Source organism: Phacochoerus africanus, chromosome 5 (genome assembly GCF_016906955.1).
Source record: "Phacochoerus africanus isolate WHEZ1 chromosome 5, ROS_Pafr_v1, whole genome shotgun sequence".
Classification (NCBI taxonomy): Eukaryota; Metazoa; Chordata; class Mammalia; order Artiodactyla; family Suidae; genus Phacochoerus; species Phacochoerus africanus.
In genome coordinates this window covers 43,559,096-43,575,963 of record NC_062548.1, presented here as the reverse complement: position 1 = coordinate 43,575,963, position 16,868 = coordinate 43,559,096, and the positions used below count along the sequence as shown (strand labels likewise).

Below are 16,868 nucleotides of genomic sequence, written 5' to 3'. Positions count from 1 at the left end.
GCAGTTTCATGGTGCTAGGGAGGAGTTCAGAGCCTGCCAAGAAGGAATGGCCCTAAAACCTTTGGGGACCACAGGGAGATTGGGCTTTGCAAGAACTGCAGAATGAGCTCCATTATAGCTGAACCCCCAACTGGCCTGAGGCAACCTACCTAGGAGGGAGATAGCATCTTGATCCTCCAGGGGAAAAAAAGGTGACAGGCACACAGGAGATTAAGATACTGGAGTCAGCAGGCACTGACTTCAAAGCAACTGAGTAACATACTAAAATGGGTAAGGGACTGCCCTCGTGGCACAGTGGGTTAAGGATATGGCTTTGTCACTGCTGTGGTGCAGATTAGATCCTTCCACGTGCTGTGGGTGCATAAAAAAATAATTGGTAAGAAGGAAAGTTTTGCAGAGATGAGAATTCATAGAAACAGTAAATGAAAATTCAAAGAGAAAAGTGCAATGGCTGAAATTTAAAATTCAGTAGCTTTAACAGTGGATGAGGACTTCCCATCGTGGCTCAGTGGGTAACGAATCTGACTAGGAACCATGAGGTTGTGGGTTCAATCCCTGGCCTCGCTTGGTGGGTTAAAGATCAGGTGTTGCTGTGAGCTGTTGTGTAGGTTGCAGTTGCAGCTTGGATCCTGCATTGCTGTGGCTCTGGTGTAGGCCGGCAGGTGCAGCTCCAGGTGGACCCCTAGCCTGGGAACCTCCAGATGCCGTGGGTGCGGCCCTAGAAAAGACTAAATAAATAAATAGTGGATGAGAGACAGCTGAAGAGACGATTAGTGAGCTGAAAGATAGAGCAGAAGGAACTATCTCTGCAAACACCACAACCAGCTCACACTCTCCAGTGAGCTTCCTTGTCCTGAGTCCTGCAGACCCTCAGCTTTGGGCAGGGAGGGTGGCCTGCTGAGACGCCCCTTTGTGCTTGGGGGCTTGGGAAATTGGGGAACACTTTCCATTGCAGTCTTGTTGGGAACATTCCAGAACATTGGAAGTCTAGTCAGTGGAGCTCTTTGGTGAGATATTTAAGGGCCTCTGGTCTGTCATCAGGAACGTGAGCTTGTTTGTGTTCATGGGCTCTGGCTAAAGGTAAGCTAATCTCTCCAACATACGCCTTAGACAATGCTTTTGGGGAAGTGAGGAGTCAAGAGAGACTTGTTTGTGATTTGCAAGTTTCGTGCACGCTGCTGCTCAGGCTCACGGACACAGAATCCAGGTGCCACCAGTTCCACCAGTGTGATGGGCACTGGCACAGCCAGGAGTCAGGGAGCAGGGCTGGGGCTGTGCTGAGCGTGCCTGTGAAACTGTTGTGGACCGTAGCAGTTCATACACATGTTCTGAGAGATTTTCCATCCTGGGTTAATGGTTTCCTTATAATGAACAGAAATAAATTCATGAGGGAAGGTGGGCTGAGGTGGGGTCACAGGCCACCTCTTAGTGGCTGAGCTAAGAGATGGTGCTGACCTGTGCGGGCTGACTGGCGTGGATTAAAGCGACGTCGGAGTTGTCTTGTGGTGCAGTGGTTGAGGACCCAGCATTGTCACTGTAGCGGCTTGGTCACTGCTGACACAGGTTTCATCCCTGGCTCAGGAACTTTAATATGCCGCAGGCACAGCCAAAACAGAAACAAAAGACGGTGTCACAGCAAAGACATCAGCAGCCCTTTATCTTGAGTAAAGGGTGAAACCTCTCTGTCTTGGGCCGAGCAAACACGGAAAGCACGGAGAGCAGGAAGCTGGGTCGGGTCTGGCTGGGGGGCCGTGTCTGTGGGCCCACAGTGGTCATGGGCTCTCGGAGCTTCTGGTCAGTTCAGGCCGAGTGCCTAAAGGCCTCTTGGATGCTCTGTGGTCTACCCTGTGCTTCTGGACGGGGGGTGTCCCTGAGGAAGAACGCGGGAGGAGGGAGAAGGAACGCGGTGCCTTCTGCCTTGTGGGCGGTGTCAGGCCTGGGCAGTTTCATGGAGGAGGTAGACGAGGTCCTTGCTCCTGTGCAGCTTTTATTCCAGTCCAGAGGCTGGTCTTCAGTGAGTGTAAGCAGACAAGAGCCGACACACTAAAACAAAGAAAACAAGCCATAAGGGTCAAGAAGAAAGGGGATCACACTGGGACCACGCCCTTGGCAGGGACTGGGTGGAGAGAGGGTGACCTCCCTGAAGAGGTGGCCCCAGAATGACAAGGCAGCTGTCTCTGGGTGCAGAGCAGGGCCCTGAGCTGGGAGCACACAGGTCCTGGTAGCTGCTGGCTTTCCTCTTAAGGACAGTGAGAAACTGATGACAGACTTTAAGCTGGGGAATAAGGTGATCTGATGACACCTTCACAAGACGTGCTGTGTGGAGAGTAGGATGGTGGGATGAGTTTCTTGGAGCAGAGTTTCTGGGGTTTCTCGCAGGGACGGGAAGATTACCTGTGTTCCTGGAAGGATGGGTCTGGCAGCTGCAGACCTAGAGGGGAGACCAGACTCAGGATGTGCCTGGGGTGGGGCTGAGGGAAATCAGGGACCCTTGTGAGTCACAGGTAACCGTGCATCTGGGTGGGGGCAGGGCCATAGCGGGAGGGGGCACATGTGTTGTGTGTGTCACATTCAGAGGTTCCCAAACTCAGTTCAGAGCACCACTAGTTAAGGTTCAGTCTAAGCCAGAAGAAATACCTGAAAGTTACATTTCTTAAACAGGTACATCCAAATAAACAATTTAAGTGCTTATATCCTAGCAACTATAATAGATATTTTGAAAATAATACATAGAAACTTAAAATTTTTTCATTGGATTAAAAAATTTTTTTAATTAAAATTTTTTTATGGCTGCATCTGTGGCACGTGGAAGTTTCCGGGCCAGGGGTTGAATCTGAGCCACGTCAGACTGTGGCATGCCAGATCTTCTAACCCACTGCACTGGGCTGTGCATCAAACCCACACCTCCACAGCAAACCAAGCCACTGCAGTTAGTTAGATTCTTAACTCACTGTGCCACAGCGGGAACTCCTCATGGCATTTTTTTTTTTTTTTTGTCGTCTATTTGTTATTTCTTGGGCCGCTTCCGCGGCATATGGAGGTTCCCAGGCTAGGGGTTGAATCAGAGCTGTAGCCACCGGCCTACGGCAGAGCCACAGCAACGCGGGATCCGAGCCGCATCTGCAACCTACACCACAGCTCACGGCAACGCCGGATCATTAACCCACTGAGCAAGGGCAGGGACCGAACCCGCAACCTCATGGTTCCTAGTCGGATTAGTTAACCACTGCGCCACGACGGGAACTCCCCTCATGGCATTTTTAAGTAAACTGGTTTCTTACGGGTGGAATGCGTGCCTGTTGGGCTCTTCTTAACTTTTGGAATCCGACTGGACACTGGCACCCTTGTTGCCTTTTCCATGTTGATTCTCACATAGTAATTGCTTTTCCAATAACTGCCAGAAACCTACCTTTGCAGACATGAAATCACAGAAAGGGGTGCAGCAAGATACGATGTTAAAACCATTAGGTGCTGAAAGGTGTTTTCCTGTGCTCACTGTTTTCCTCAAAATAGAAGGTGTCCTGCTGTGCCTGCGAGGTCACTGTGGGCTTGGGCGGGTGAGGGGCTCGTGCACCGTCGGGGACGCAGCTCTGCACCCTTGCCTTTCCCCTCTGGGCCCGTGGCTGTGCTCAGCGGGTTTGGTGGCACACACAGCCCGACAGCCTACATTTGCGGCTTTGAGGCCGTCTTCTTCCCTCTGAGCTTCGGGGCTTAGAGGATTTTTTCTTTATCCTTTGATTTCAGACCCGACTCCGACTTCCTCCCTTCGTTGTCATGTGCTGTTTTCCCCTCCTGTATCTGGAGCAGGTTTAGTTTAACTTAAAAGGGTGGCACACTCTCAGGGTTGATGTAAGAATAGCTCACCCTGATCAGAGGAATCGGTCTGCTGTCTGTGCCCATCTCCCTGCTGGCGTGATGTGACTTTGGCAGATGCCGGCAGCACTGGGCTTCTTTGGCTTCCCTGGCACCCTTTCTGTCTGCAGTGAGGAGCCTGGCCTGGGAGGAGTGTACCCCTGACTCTCTGCCACTGGTGTTGGGCTTGGCCTGTCACTTGCTAAGACCAAAAGAATGTGGCAGAAGTGGCAATGTGCAAATTCTGAGCGTAGACCTCTGGAGGCACCATGTGTCTCTCTTTACCCCTCTGAAGTTTCCACCTGCCACCGTCTTAGAGGAGCAAACCCTGGGGAGCTGCTGCTTCTCCCGCCCAGCCCCAGAGGGAGGCTCAGGGAGCAGAGTTCTCCCAGCTAACTTGTGAGCATGGGGAAAAAAATGTGTATTGCTGTACATGCTGAACTTTGGGGTTGCTTGTTAAACAGCAACAGCTGACTGATACAGATGGACAGTAAATCCAAGAGGGAAAGGAAATAAGGTGATGGAAATAGGACATCTGAGAGGGTTACTGCTCTTAGGGATAACATGAATTTTTAAGGAGATCCAAAATGATTCCTCTGTGGAATAATATTGTATCTATGTTTTTTGGTTTTTTTTGTTTTTTGGTTTTTGGGTTTTTTTTTTTTTTTTTGTATTTTCTAGGGCTGCACCCGCGGCATATGGAGGTTCCCAGGCTAGGGGTCTAATTGGAGCTGTAGCTGCCAGCCTACACCACAGCCAGAGTGATGTGGCATCTGAGCCATGTTTGTGACCTACACTACAGCTCACGGCAATGCCGGATCCTTAACCCACTGAGCAAGGCCGGGAATTGAACCTGCAACCTCATGGTTCCTAGCCGGATTCGTTAACCACTGAGTCATGATGGGAACTCCAATATTGTATCTGTTGATCCTTAAGACAAATCTAAGAGGAAAGCAGTGACGCTTTCATCCTCATTTCATGGGTGAAGATATTCTGGTTCAAAATGGTTGGAGGTGCACTGGGTGAGCCTGGTCTGGGCCCTAAGTCTGACTCCTGGGCCAGGCTCTTGCTGGGCTGTGCTGCTTGCCTCTAGTGTGGGCCTGCACAGGGCAGCCAGCATGGCAAGAGCTGGGCTTGGTACAAGTGAGAGTTTTGTTCTGGCTGGTTAGGGAGTGAGGGCAGCTCCTCAGACAGAAGGGGCAGTGTTTGGTTGAGGACAGGGGTGCTTTCAGACAGGTGCCTGTGTTCCACATGTAGAGAAGTGGAGGCTCTGTGTACCTTCCATGTGAGCCACAGCTGTGCCACTTGTCATCGGTGTCCCCTCTGTATGGTTTGCTGCCATGCTCCCCTCAAAAGGTCTGGCAGGTGTGTCGAGAGAAACCCATGGAAGGAAGGGGTCCAGGCACCTGCAGTGAACACAGAGATGGTCTTGCTGGGTGGTTGGGGTCTGGATTTGACATGCTTGAAGCTGCCCCAGCCTCGGGGATTTTAAGCTGAGTATCTGCAGTCATGCCTTTGCACAGGGCTGCAGTGGAGCTTCTAGCGGCTTGAGGGCCAGGCCATGAGACCCAATCTTGCAGATGCCATGTGAACCCAGGGACACATGAGCTGACTGGCATTCCCGCCAACAGCCAGAGCTGTCCATCAGCGTGTTCTCATTACTTTAGGGGTGCAGGTCTTGCTGAGGTTGGTTTACTGAGTTTTTAATGCCCTGTGCCCTGCTGTGTAATGTACTGTGCCTACACCTGTGGCACTTTGATTTTGACCTTGGTCCCTGCTGACTGCCCTTCTCTGGCCTCTCTTCCTCCCTGACTGCCAGTCCCCCGCAGCCCTGTATCCTCTTCATACTGTGAGACCTTGCCATCCCAGAGAGGAACCCCGTCTGCCCACTCACAGGGCTGCCCGGGGGGCAAAACCTCTCTCAAATGGGGCGGAGCCCCCATGGAAGGGTGATGGCTGAATAATGCCCCCCACGTATCTCTGCGTCCTAATCCTCAGAAACTATTAACTTCTCAGGGCGAAAAAGGATCTCAGGATGGAGAAAAGGTCCTGGATGATCTGGGAGGACCTGAAGTCATCCCCCTGTATGTGTGAAGGGGGCAGGGGAGAGCGGGCCCCGAGGAGAAGGCACGACGACAGAGGCAGTGCGGGGAGTGATGCGGCCACCAGGAGCCCCCGGAGGGTGTGCGGCCTGACTCCAAGATTGCAGCTCAATGAAATGGATTTTGGGGCTCTGGCCTCTAAATTGTTAGAGGATAAACCTCTCTAGTTTCAGCCACCAAGTTTGTGGTGACTTGTTACAGCAGCCACGAGAAATGAGTACAAATGGGAAAATCAAGGATTCCAAAAAGAAATGACTGGACCCGAGGCCCAGCTTGGACCCTCCTTGCTGCCGGACCGTGTCCTTGTGACTCGACCACTAGTATCACCTGCTCCTGGAACATATGCTTTCCAAAGAAGGCTCCCTGGTGCCTTGCTGGCAAGTAAGGTGGCGTCTGCAGCCCCACAGCCCCCAGTGCTGCACAGCATGTGCTCCTGGTTGAGAGCCCCGGCTCCTGGCCAGGGCTTGTAGTTGGTGACATGGGTCCTGGGACACAGAACAGCCACCACAGGCTCCATTCGTGACATGGAATGTCTAGCTTTGGCTGCCAGCTCCAAGGTCACCTCAAGTCCTACAGCCAGGAGCAGCCGGCACCCCCCAGCACACCTGTCGCCATCCCTGGGAAAGACACACGTGTAAAGGACACAGAGCCTTTGGTTGTATTATTAGACTTTTTAAACCAAGTGCAAATGTTATCAGGTGCTCTTGAGAGCCACAAGGACCTGTGCCTGCTGGAATACACACATGCCAGCTGCCCACCTGCTGGGAAAGCCACACAGGCGGCGCTACTGTTCTCTGATCTCCAGGTGATGCCCTGGGAAGGTCACAGCTGCCGAAACCTTTAAAACCCCAGGTGGGGGCCAACATTCTGTGTGGGGATTTGGAGTTGCTGCAGCTCTCAGTTGCTTCCCTTTGTGGATTTTTTCTTCAAGCAGCAAAAAGAGAAAATTGATACTGAAGAATATCAATTCTTGATTCTCGGCAGGATTCCTGTATTTGTGGAAGTCACGTTTCAGGTGAGTGTGACGCACGGCCCGGGGAAGGTAGGCAGCAGTCCCAGAAGCCCCGCGGGGTCCCTCCTGGTGACCGGCCACTCTGGGAAGAGTCCCGGAGCGTCTTGGCTGGCTGGGTCTCTGGAGCGGGGAGGGCACTGAGCTGGTGCCCCAGCGGCTCCTGGGGCCTCCTGGGCTGGTGACCAGCACAGGGGCTCACCTGGGGGCAGGTGAGAAGGTCTGAGGCTTGTTACTTGGCACTTGGTGTCTGGCTCTCCGGACACTGATGAGAGGGTGCCCAGGTGCACCCTGGCCCGCTGGGCACAGCCCACAAAGACAGAGCGCCCTCAGTCCCGGGCTTCACCAGCTCTGCCCAGCTAGACTCGGGGAGGCTGGGGCGCGGTGGCTGCTACCCCAGGCCCACGTGCACACATCCCTCTGTCCCACCTGCTCCAGAATGAGGGCGGCCAGGCTGATGGGTGCACTGCTCACCCTGGCTGGCCTGCTGCAGCTGGCCCTGTCCCTGAGGATAGCAGCCTTCAACATCCGAACTTTCGGGGAGACCAAGATGTCCAATGCCACTCTCTCCAACTACATTGTGCGGGTAAATCCAGGCTGGCCTGTCCCCAAGGAGCTCAGGGTGGGAAGCTCTAACAGGCCTTGGGGGCTCTGGGCCAGTGGTCAGTCCTGAGGGTGGTCAGCAGGGTGGTGAGGTGGGAGGAAGACACACATCAAGAGCCTCAGGTCTCAGCCCGCCTGTCATTCAGGGGCACAGGGCCCCTGTTTGCTGTGCTGCCCGGGGCTGACAGTCAAGTCCCAGGTGAAAGCCTCTGGTTACAGCCAAGACACGACGGGAAGACATCTGGGGAGCAGCAGCCGGGCCCTGTGACCCCGAGCAGGTAGGTTCAGACGCCCAGTCTCTCCCCAGCCCGCCTCTGCTCAGCACTGCTGTGGTCTTGCCCCCAGATCCTGAGTAGCTACGACATCGCCCTCATCCAGGAGGTCAGAGACAGCCACCTGACGGCTGTAGGGAAGCTGCTGAATGAACTCAACCGGTGAGTGACAGCGTATGGTCCCAGGAAGCATGGGGGCGGTGACCATCCTTTCAGGAGGGTTCCCAGGGCCCCTTCTGACCCAGGTGTTGGTCTCCCCCATCCAGGGACGACCCAAACAACTATAACCATGTTGTCAGTGAGCCGCTGGGACGCAGCACCTACAAGGAGCGTTACCTCTTCGTGTTCAGGTAACGTTGCAGGCCGCCTCTGTAGAGGGTGCCGGCAGAAGGCTGGGCTGTGGTCTAGAGGGCCCGTGAGCCTCTCCCATCCAGGTTTGGGGGCAAAAACGGGGGCCACAGAGCAGGGGTCTGAGCTGGGCCTGCCCCCCAGGCCCCATAGCCCGTCAGAGCCAGGAGGATGTGGTGGGGCCCAGGCATGGGCCAGGCCGCCTGCCCACCTGGACACAGCAGCAGGTGACACAGCAAGATGAGGTGGCGCCCCAGCCCCAGGCTCACCACCCTCTGGCCTGGTCTTCTGCAGACCCGACCAGGTGTCCGTGCTGGACAGTTACCTGTACGACGACGGCTGCGAGCCCTGCGGGAACGATACCTTCAACCGGGAGCCATCTGTGGTCAAGTTCTCCTCCCCCTTCACCCGTGAGTGCTGCTGCAGGCCCTGCCTGCCTCCCTCACCCCGCACCGCGGAAGTGTCCACCCTCGGGGACCAACTCAGGTGCCCTCTACCCCAGCCTGACACACCACTGCTTTCCCTGCAGAAGTCAAGGAGTTTGCCATCGTTCCCCTGCATGCAGCCCCGTCGGACGCAGTGGCTGAGATTGACTCTCTCTACGATGTCTACCTGGATGTCCGGCAGAAGTGGGACTTGGAGGTGAGCCCCCCGCCCCTGGGCTCTGGGCCCCCCCCCCCCAAGCCCACCAGCAGTGTCTCCTGGTAGGACATCATGCTGATGGGCGATTTCAACGCTGGCTGCAGCTACGTGACCGCCTCCCACTGGTCATCCATCCGCCTGCGTGAGAGCCCCCCCTTCCAGTGGCTGATTCCTGACACCGCCGACACCACGGTTTCATCCACACACTGTGCCTACGACAGGTGAGCGGGCTCGGCCCAGGGGGGCACCTCTGTGAGCAGATTCAGAAATGGTTCCTGAGACATGAGACGTTTGCCTACAGAGCTTGTCAGTTCACCCAGAAGGTGGGATGAAAGGGGCAGCGTTCCTTAGTTTTGGGGCCAAACACATTTAGGGATAAACGTGACGCTGGCAGGTGTGTCGGTCAGTCAAGTGGCACATGGTTTGGGGGCCTGGTGCTCTAGGGTTGCTTGGCTCAGTGTGTTAGAGCAGCTGGGGCACAATGGGCTTGTGACATTTCCCAGACCAAGAGATGAGCTGGGGAACCTGTTGGGATGTAAGATTTAAGTGCACAGAGCAGACCGTGGGCTCAGGAGGGGCTTCTCCTGTGTCTGGCGCTGTAGGATCGTGGTCGCAGGGCCTCTGCTCCAATGTGCCGTGGTTCCCGACTCCGCTGCCCCCTTTGACTTCCAAGCTGCGTTCAGACTGAGCGAGCAGACTGTAAGTATCCGTCCCACACGCTCGTAGCTCTGCCGGGGGCCTGGGATGCAGGAGTTTAGTGAGATCTGGACACAGTGCTGTTCTTCACTGACTTAGAAAGAGCTACTTGTCTGTGACCACGGGGGGGGGGGGGCTCTTGGTCCCTTTTCCCCAGGCCGATGGGACTGCCCACGTGCGCAGAGTGTTCAGTATGTGGGCGTCTCTGCTCACTGCACCTCACCCCGCAGGCCCTAGCCATCAGTGACCATTACCCGGTGGAGGTGACACTGAAGAGAGCCTGAGGTGGATGTGGTCTGGGCTCTGGCTGGCTGCTCCCAGGGACCCAGCAGAGAACAGCAGCTGATTGTGTCATCACATTCAAGTGCTGGGGACTGAGTAGAGGCACCCAGGGCCAGTCCTGAGTGCTCCCACCCCTCCCTCTTGTCCCCCAGCAGCCACAGCAGCTGGGATGTGAGGAAGGGGACGGGAAGGAGGCTCTTCCTCACTGTACATGTTTCCATCCTAAGCCTGGGGGGGGGGGGTTGTCACCAGGGCACCCCGCCTTCTGAGTCTGGACAAAAAGTCTAACACTAAGAAACAACTTTTAATTTAAATAAAGCTCCAAAGGGGGTGTCCTCATCCATGGCATTCAGTTGTTGGTGGGCCCCCCTCCCCTGGCTGGTCCCAGGCTGCCTTGTCCCACGGTTCCATCCGGCCCCTCGCACTCACTGCCGCTCCAGGGCCTTGACGAGGAGGCGGTTCAGGCGGCTGACCATGGGGCGGGGGTCGTCACTGAGCCCCGCTGTGATCATGGCGTTCTCGTAGATCTGCAAAGCAGGGTGGTCCCTCCTTAGTGGGAAGGGAAGGAGGCCTGGTCCTAGTTCTAACCCAGGGGCCTCAAATGGAGAAAGAAGAGAGGAAGGGAGCTGTTTTTAAAAGAGGGTTTTAGTGGAAACTGAGCAGTGCCTCAGCTCCTCTCTTGGTGGCTCACCTGGTCCACCAGCAGCTGGGCCAGGTCGGGCTCGCTGTCTCTCAGCTGATTGAGCTTCTTGATCAGCATGTGCCTGCAACACAAAAGCCACCAGAAGTTAGCTGAGGGCACACACTGAGCACAAGGGCCTCTAACTTCGTGTTACTGTGCCTTTTCTGAAACTGAAGTGTAACAGGACACACATAAATGAAAAAGGAGATTTAAATGATTAGATTATATATCCAGAAACCCAAAAGAATCAGGTAAAAATTTTGATACTTGAAAATGCAGTAAGTACCAAAATTAACTAAATACTACTACTAAGGGAAAGCTGAGTTTAATATATGAAAAGACCTATGTTAGTTCTTTGATAAATGAAGCATAAATAAAGGTGAAACTTTCCTTAAGTCAGTCCATACATTTAATAGGATTCCTTTAAAGGGTTTCTTTTATACCTAAAAAATCTAATATAAAATTCATAAGGAGTTCCTGCAGTGGCACAACGGGTAAGAATCTGACTGCAGCGACTCAGGTCTCTGCACTAGGCCAGGTTCAATCCCGGGCCTAGTGCAGTGGGTCAAAGGATCTGCCATTGGTGCAGCTGCTGCTCACGTTCAAACCCTGGCCTACAAACTAATAACACATGCGGCAGGTACAGCCATTAAAAAAGAAAGAAAAAATTGGGAGTTCCTGTTGTGGTGCAACGGAAACAAACCCGATTAGTATTCATGAGGACTCTGGTTTGGTCCCTGGCTTTACTCAGTGGGTTAAAAATCCAGTGTGGCTGTGGCTGTGATGTAGGCCAGCAGCTGTAGCTGATTCAGCCCCTAGCCTGAAAACTTCCATATGCCGCAGTGCAGCACTAAAAAGCAAAAATGGAAATGAAAAAAAAGAAACACGGAGGAAGTCCCAGTTCAAACATATCCTAAAGCTCCAGTAATCAGTTTAGTTCTGGAAAGTGAAAAGGCTGCTGCTCAGTGCAGTGAAGTGGACAATATGTAAATGGCCAAATCGATATAGGGTTTCCTTAGCTTCTGATGAAGACAGGGTAACTGGATGGTAGTCAAGAATTAAGGTGGATTCTCACGTGATTCCTTGGACCAAAACAAATTCCAGAGGCATCAAAGATTAAAAGCAGGAAAGCATAATACTAGAGGAAAAGTTCGATAACCTCAGAAGTAGAAGGCTTTTTCAAACAACATACAAATCCAGAAGTCAGAAAAGCTAAGAGTGAAAACTCTGACTACATAAATACTCAACTTTCTTCTGGTAGGAGAAAATAAATACCTTAGGAAACATCAGAATTAAAAGGTGTACTTTTTCACTTACTCGAATGGCAAAAATTGTTAAGTTTGATGAAACAGAAGATGCTGGGAAAGGCCCAGAGGACAACGGGACTCTCTATGAGACTCAGTAACCCCTTCCTTCCCACTCAGCCCTGTTCTCAGCAGCACACACTCTAAAAAATAAGGTGAGGAGTTCCCATTGCGGCTCAGCCAGTTAAGAATCCAACTAGTATCCATGAGGATGTGGGTTCGATCCCTGGCCTTGCACAGTGGGTCAAGGATCTGGCAGTGCTGCAGTAGCAGTATAGGTTGCAACTGTGGCTTGGCTCTGATCCCTGGCCTGAGAATTCCGTATGCCAGAGCGGGGTGGTAGAAAAAGAAAACTAAGTCAACTATACTTCAATAAAAAATATTTTAAAAAACAAAACAAAACCCACAATAACACAAGACAAAAATCTAAAAAGAAAATTTAACAAATAGGGTCTATGTTATATAGGCTATGGTGGAGTTGAGACGGGACTTCTGGTTGGTTAAACATTTTTTTTAACGGCTGCATCTGCAGTATATGGATGTTCCAGGGCTGGGGATGCATCTGTGCTTTTGCAGCAGCCACTGCAGTCAGATTTTTAACCCACTGTGCCACAACAGGAATTCCATATGGACTTTTACATTTTGCTATTTTCTAACAGTTTTGGTAATTTGGTTATGTAATTTCATTTTTAAAAAAATCATTGCTGTATATGAAGTAAATTTCAAAAAAAAAACCTCTCCCTATGTAACAGAAAATGCAATTCTAAAAATTTTAATAAATAAGACACATCAGGAGTTCCCATCATGGCTCAGTGGTTAATGAACCTGACTGGCATCTGTGAGGACGCAGGTTCAAACCCTGGCCTCATTCAGTGGGTTAAGGATCTGGCGTTGCTCACAGATGCGGCTTGGATCACACGTTGCTGTGGCCCTGGCTTAGGCTGGCGGCTACAGCTCTGATTGGACCCCAAGCCTGGGAACCTCCATATGGCCGCAGGTATGGCCTTAAAAAGATAGACAGAAAAAAAAAAAAAAAAGACACATAAAAGAACAACTCACTAAAAAATGTGTAAGAACTCTAAAGAAAACTTAAGTCATCAAGAGATACACATGAGAGAAGGCAGCACAGACCAGCAGGAGAGGAAAGATTTATGCAGTTGGCAGTACAGGCGACAGGGTGTTCACGTGGAGTGAGATGAACCTGGACCTGCCACCCCAGACTGGCCAGACCAACATGAAAGGTCAGAACCACACATCTTACAGAAGGAAACACAGGAGAAGAAACTCGGGTGGAATAGAGATTTCTTTTTTTTTTTTGGCTTTTGTCTTTTTTGTTGTTGTTGTTGCTATTTCTTGGCCGCTCCCGCGGCATATGGAGGTTCCCAGGCTAGGGGTTGAATCGGAGCTGTAGCCACCCGCCTACGCCAGAGCCACAGCAACGCGGGATCCGAGCCGCGTCTGCAACCTACACCACAGCTCACGGCAACGCCGGATCGTTAACCCACTGAGCAAGGGCAGGGACCGAACCCGCAACCTCATGGTTCCTAGTCGGATTCGTTAACCACTGCGCCACGACGGGAACTCCGGAATAGAGATTTCTTAAACAAAATCCCCTTTCCCCCAAAAGCATCTCACAAACATGTATACAGTTGATCATATTAAAATGAAGAATTTCTCAAAAGACAGGAGAAAAGACAGAGAAAAGATAACTGCAACAGATGAAGTATACAGACTCCAGACATACCCTGGCAAAACTCAGCCTCAGATGGGGGAAAGGACCTTTCAGAGCAACCTGTTCCCCCAACAGCGTCCAAATGGAAACGACCCACAACCGTCCAGCTAAATGAAGTGAATAATTCTGCTAAGGTGGATCCATGTCCTGAAGTGGTTCAGCTGTGAACATGGACCAAGTACAGTCGTAGTTTAGGCACATTCTGTGTCTTACCGGTAAAAGGACAGCTGCTCGCATACAATTTTACAACATTACCTGAGGTCAGCAACGAGTACACCCGCTTCCCGGTCATCGAGAGCCCCAGGCCGGCAGCTCACCTGGGGTTGATCTCCAGCGTGGGCTGCAGCAGCTGGGTGCGCTCCTCCTGGGTCTTGGCGAGCTGCTGCATGCGCAGGAAGTGCCGGGCGGCCCCCATCTCCAGCACGGTGATCATGGCAGGGTGAGTGTCCAGTCGAAGAGTCACCTGCAGGCAAGGCCAGGGGTGAGGGGCTCTGGCAGAGTCCTGACCAGGTGTGACTTTCCCTGCTGACAAGGCAGGAGAAGGTAGGGGTGTCCCTCCCCCCTCCCAGTTACCACCAATAAGAGGGGCCTGAATTGCATCCTGTTTGAGAACCCCCTCCTCTTCTATGCCCCAGAGCCACCAACTGCTAACACCTGTTACCATCCAAGGTCCATCCTGCCTGATGTTACCCGCACTTCTCACAGAGACCACTGCCAAATCCTACAGCAACCACGCCAGACCTGCCAGGACCGGCCACCCCACTTCCCAAGACCCAGCCTCTCTTAATCCTGTCCAGCTCCTGCAGACCCTGGTCTCACCGCCCAGCCCTGTGGCTCCCTCTGGCCTTTATTTCATCATATGCACCTCTTCCCACCGAGCCCCACGGCCTTCGGGCCTCCTGACTCGACTGGGCCTGCTGGGCCCACAGCCGCCCTTACCAGCCTGGCGTGGATCCAGCCCCCCAACTTCCTGACCTGGGGACGCGCTCCGTTTCCTTCATAGGATACAGACAGTAATTCTACCCACCCCCTGGCTACCTGAGAGGCGTCACCGTTGCCAAGTGTGGACACGACACGTGTTACATTAAGAAATCCCTCTGCAGACCTTGCTCCCTGCTGGGACACCGTGTCCCCGAATCTGCCTTCCTCCGCTCCTGGCCATCCCTACCCTGCTCACCTGCCTGTCCCCTGGGGGGCCACTTCTGTACATGTCCCCCAGCCAGTGACATCTGTTCTCTGGGAACTGTCTTGCTTCTGCAGCTTGAGTTGGATCAGGGGGTTCCTAGCTCACTGCAAGTGCTATGTTCTCAGCCACTGCAGCTCCTCCAGGCCTGGACCAGGATGGCTCTGAGCGACAATGAGGGACCCCTCTTTTCTGCTTTGAGCCTCCATTCAGGGCCTCGGCTGCTCACCTGCCACCTTATTTCCCATTTGCTCTGCTTAGTGGAGGGAACAGGCAGCTGAGCTTGCCCATCTCGCCTCAGCAACAGCCCCGGGCGTGCCCACACCCCGTGTAGAAGCAGCAGTGGCCGGCCAGGTCTCCACCTGCTATCACAGCTCTGACCACTGCTGCGAGAGCGCCCCCCAGGCCAGCAACCCAGAGTTGGCAGGCTGGGCAGTGTGTGGTTGCTGGGGGCCATGGCAGCCAGTCTCTGGGAGGCCTCACCTTCACATTGGTGACACGGGACCCCAGTGCGTTTCTCATCCAGGCCATCAGGTCCTCCGTCTCCTCCTCTGATAGGCAGTCTCCAGCTATAGGAGAGCAGAGAGGCATGGGCTCAGAGGCCGTCACCACAATGCCCTCCCCAGGGGCTCCCACAGTAGGCTCCCTCCACTCCGCTGACCACCAGCACACAAGTGGAAGCTACCAAAACGCTTTTCATCTAAAATAAAGCAGACACGGAGTTCCCACTGTGGCACGGCGGAAACGAATCTGACTAGGAACCATGAGATTTCGGGTTTGATCCCTGGCCTCACTCAGCGAGTTAAGGATCTGGTGTCGTCATGAACTGTGGTGTAGGTCACAGGTGTGGCTCGGATCTGATGTGGCCGTGGCTATGGTGTAGGCTGGCAGCTGTAGCTCCTGTTAGACCCCCCAGCCTGGGAACCTCCATATGCTGTGGGTGCAGCCCCCCCAAAATAAAGTAAAATAAAGCAGATAAAGTTGGACCCCAGAAAAGACTACTGGTTGCGTGAGGCCCATATCGTTTTGTTTGGGCGTGAACATTCTGCTTCTCTGAGGAAGCCCGCCTGATCTCGGGAGGCAAGCTGGAACGCAAACCCCACGTAAACCCCCTGCTGCAGGATGGAGAAGGCCCTGTGGCGACAGCACCAGCTCCCTGGGCCACTGGGCCTCCCCTGTGCCCCAGGCCCCCACCCACACCTGTGCCCGGAGATAAGGGACACAGGCCAACCTGGGGAGCTGTCCTCAAACTTCTCCTCCTTGTAGTGGTCAATGACGATGTCCGTTTCCACGGAGATCAGCTTCTTCCTGTCAAACTCACGCAGATGGAGCAAGGTCAGCTCATCAAACTGCTCGTAGCAGAAAAGAACCTGCGAGGGCCCGAGATCACTCCCATCAGGCCTGGGAAGCCTCTGCCCGTGACGGGGCAGGGAGCTGGAGCGAGGCCTGGAGCTGCGGCCGGCATCCGAGGGCCACGCCAGGGGAGCTGGGGCTCCTGGGCCTCGTGGATGGAGCCCCCCTGGTTTACAGTGGTTCTCTGGCTGCGCCTTCGCGGTAGAAACGGTGACACTATTCACGGAGAAATCTCCGTGTCTCCTCCTAAAGAGACATACACTAGAAAGCAGGCCTGGGACTGGCCTCTACCCCTGGACACTGACTGCTCAGCTCTGCCGGGGCCTGGGCACATCTAGCTGTTTCCCACTAAGCACAGGGACCCTCCTTCGGTGCTCAGACCTCCTTGCCCTCTGACCTGGCCCTGCCCCTTGGCTCCTCACCTCAGTGTTTTTCCGCTTCATGGCCTCATAGTAGGGCGAGTGCTCTGCCAGGTGCCGGTTGGGGGCGCACAGGTAGTAGATGCTGCGGGTGCCAGCCTGCATGCGGCTGGCGTAGTCCGGGAGACTGGTCAGCTGTCCAGCAGGCAGTGCTGACGATTCGTAGCGCAGCAGCTTCGCGATGTCCTCCTGCAGATGGAGGCCAGGTCACTGCTCCTTCTAGGTCCTGGCTCTGAACATCCAACCGCAGGGCACGGACTTGGGGAGCCTCCAGCTAGAGGAGGAGAGGCTCTGGCTGGCCTCACCCTCCCGGTGGGCCCACCGTGTCCCATAGCTGAGGCAGCCTGGCCCAGGCTCGGGGAGGGGGGGTGTCTGAGAGGCTTGGGTGC

General features: G+C 53.8%; 2 protein-coding genes across 9 annotated transcripts in view; one reads left to right on the top strand and one right to left on the bottom strand.

Moving 5' to 3' along the window:
* DNASE1 (deoxyribonuclease 1) overlaps positions 1-13,847 on the top strand; it is a 57,059-nt gene extending 43,212 nt beyond the window's left edge. For 5 of the 7 annotated variants that reach the window (XM_047780684.1, XM_047780686.1, XM_047780683.1 and 2 more), the window contains 9 exons: positions 5,869-6,969; positions 7,402-7,549; positions 7,912-8,000; positions 8,105-8,188; positions 8,481-8,596; positions 8,716-8,828; positions 8,895-9,049; positions 9,431-9,527; positions 9,755-10,145. In XM_047780684.1, the coding sequence (XP_047636640.1) occupies positions 7,403-7,549; positions 7,912-8,000; positions 8,105-8,188; positions 8,481-8,596; positions 8,716-8,828; positions 8,895-9,049; positions 9,431-9,527; positions 9,755-9,808 (855 nt within the window). In that variant the 5' untranslated portion in view covers positions 5,869-6,969; position 7,402 and the 3' untranslated portion in view covers positions 9,809-10,145. Of the gene's footprint in view, positions 1-5,868; positions 6,970-7,371; positions 7,550-7,911; positions 8,001-8,104; positions 8,189-8,480; positions 8,597-8,715; positions 8,829-8,894; positions 9,050-9,430; positions 9,528-9,754; positions 10,146-13,474 lie in introns of those variants that run through there. The other 2 variants (XM_047780681.1, XM_047780680.1) reach the window with 2 other exon arrangements.
* Positions 10,092-16,868, bottom strand: part of TRAP1 (TNF receptor associated protein 1) — a 57,805-nt gene continuing 51,028 nt past the window's right edge. For both annotated transcript variants that reach the window (XM_047780677.1, XM_047780678.1), the window contains exons 13-18: positions 16,483-16,668; positions 15,939-16,077; positions 15,191-15,276; positions 13,842-13,987; positions 10,498-10,570; positions 10,092-10,333 (exon numbers count right to left, since the gene is read on the bottom strand). In XM_047780677.1, coding sequence (XP_047636633.1) covers positions 10,232-10,333; positions 10,498-10,570; positions 13,842-13,987; positions 15,191-15,276; positions 15,939-16,077; positions 16,483-16,668 — 732 coding nt within the window. In that variant the 3' untranslated portion in view covers positions 10,092-10,231. The remainder of the gene's footprint in view (positions 10,334-10,497; positions 10,571-13,841; positions 13,988-15,190; positions 15,277-15,938; positions 16,078-16,482; positions 16,669-16,868) is intronic.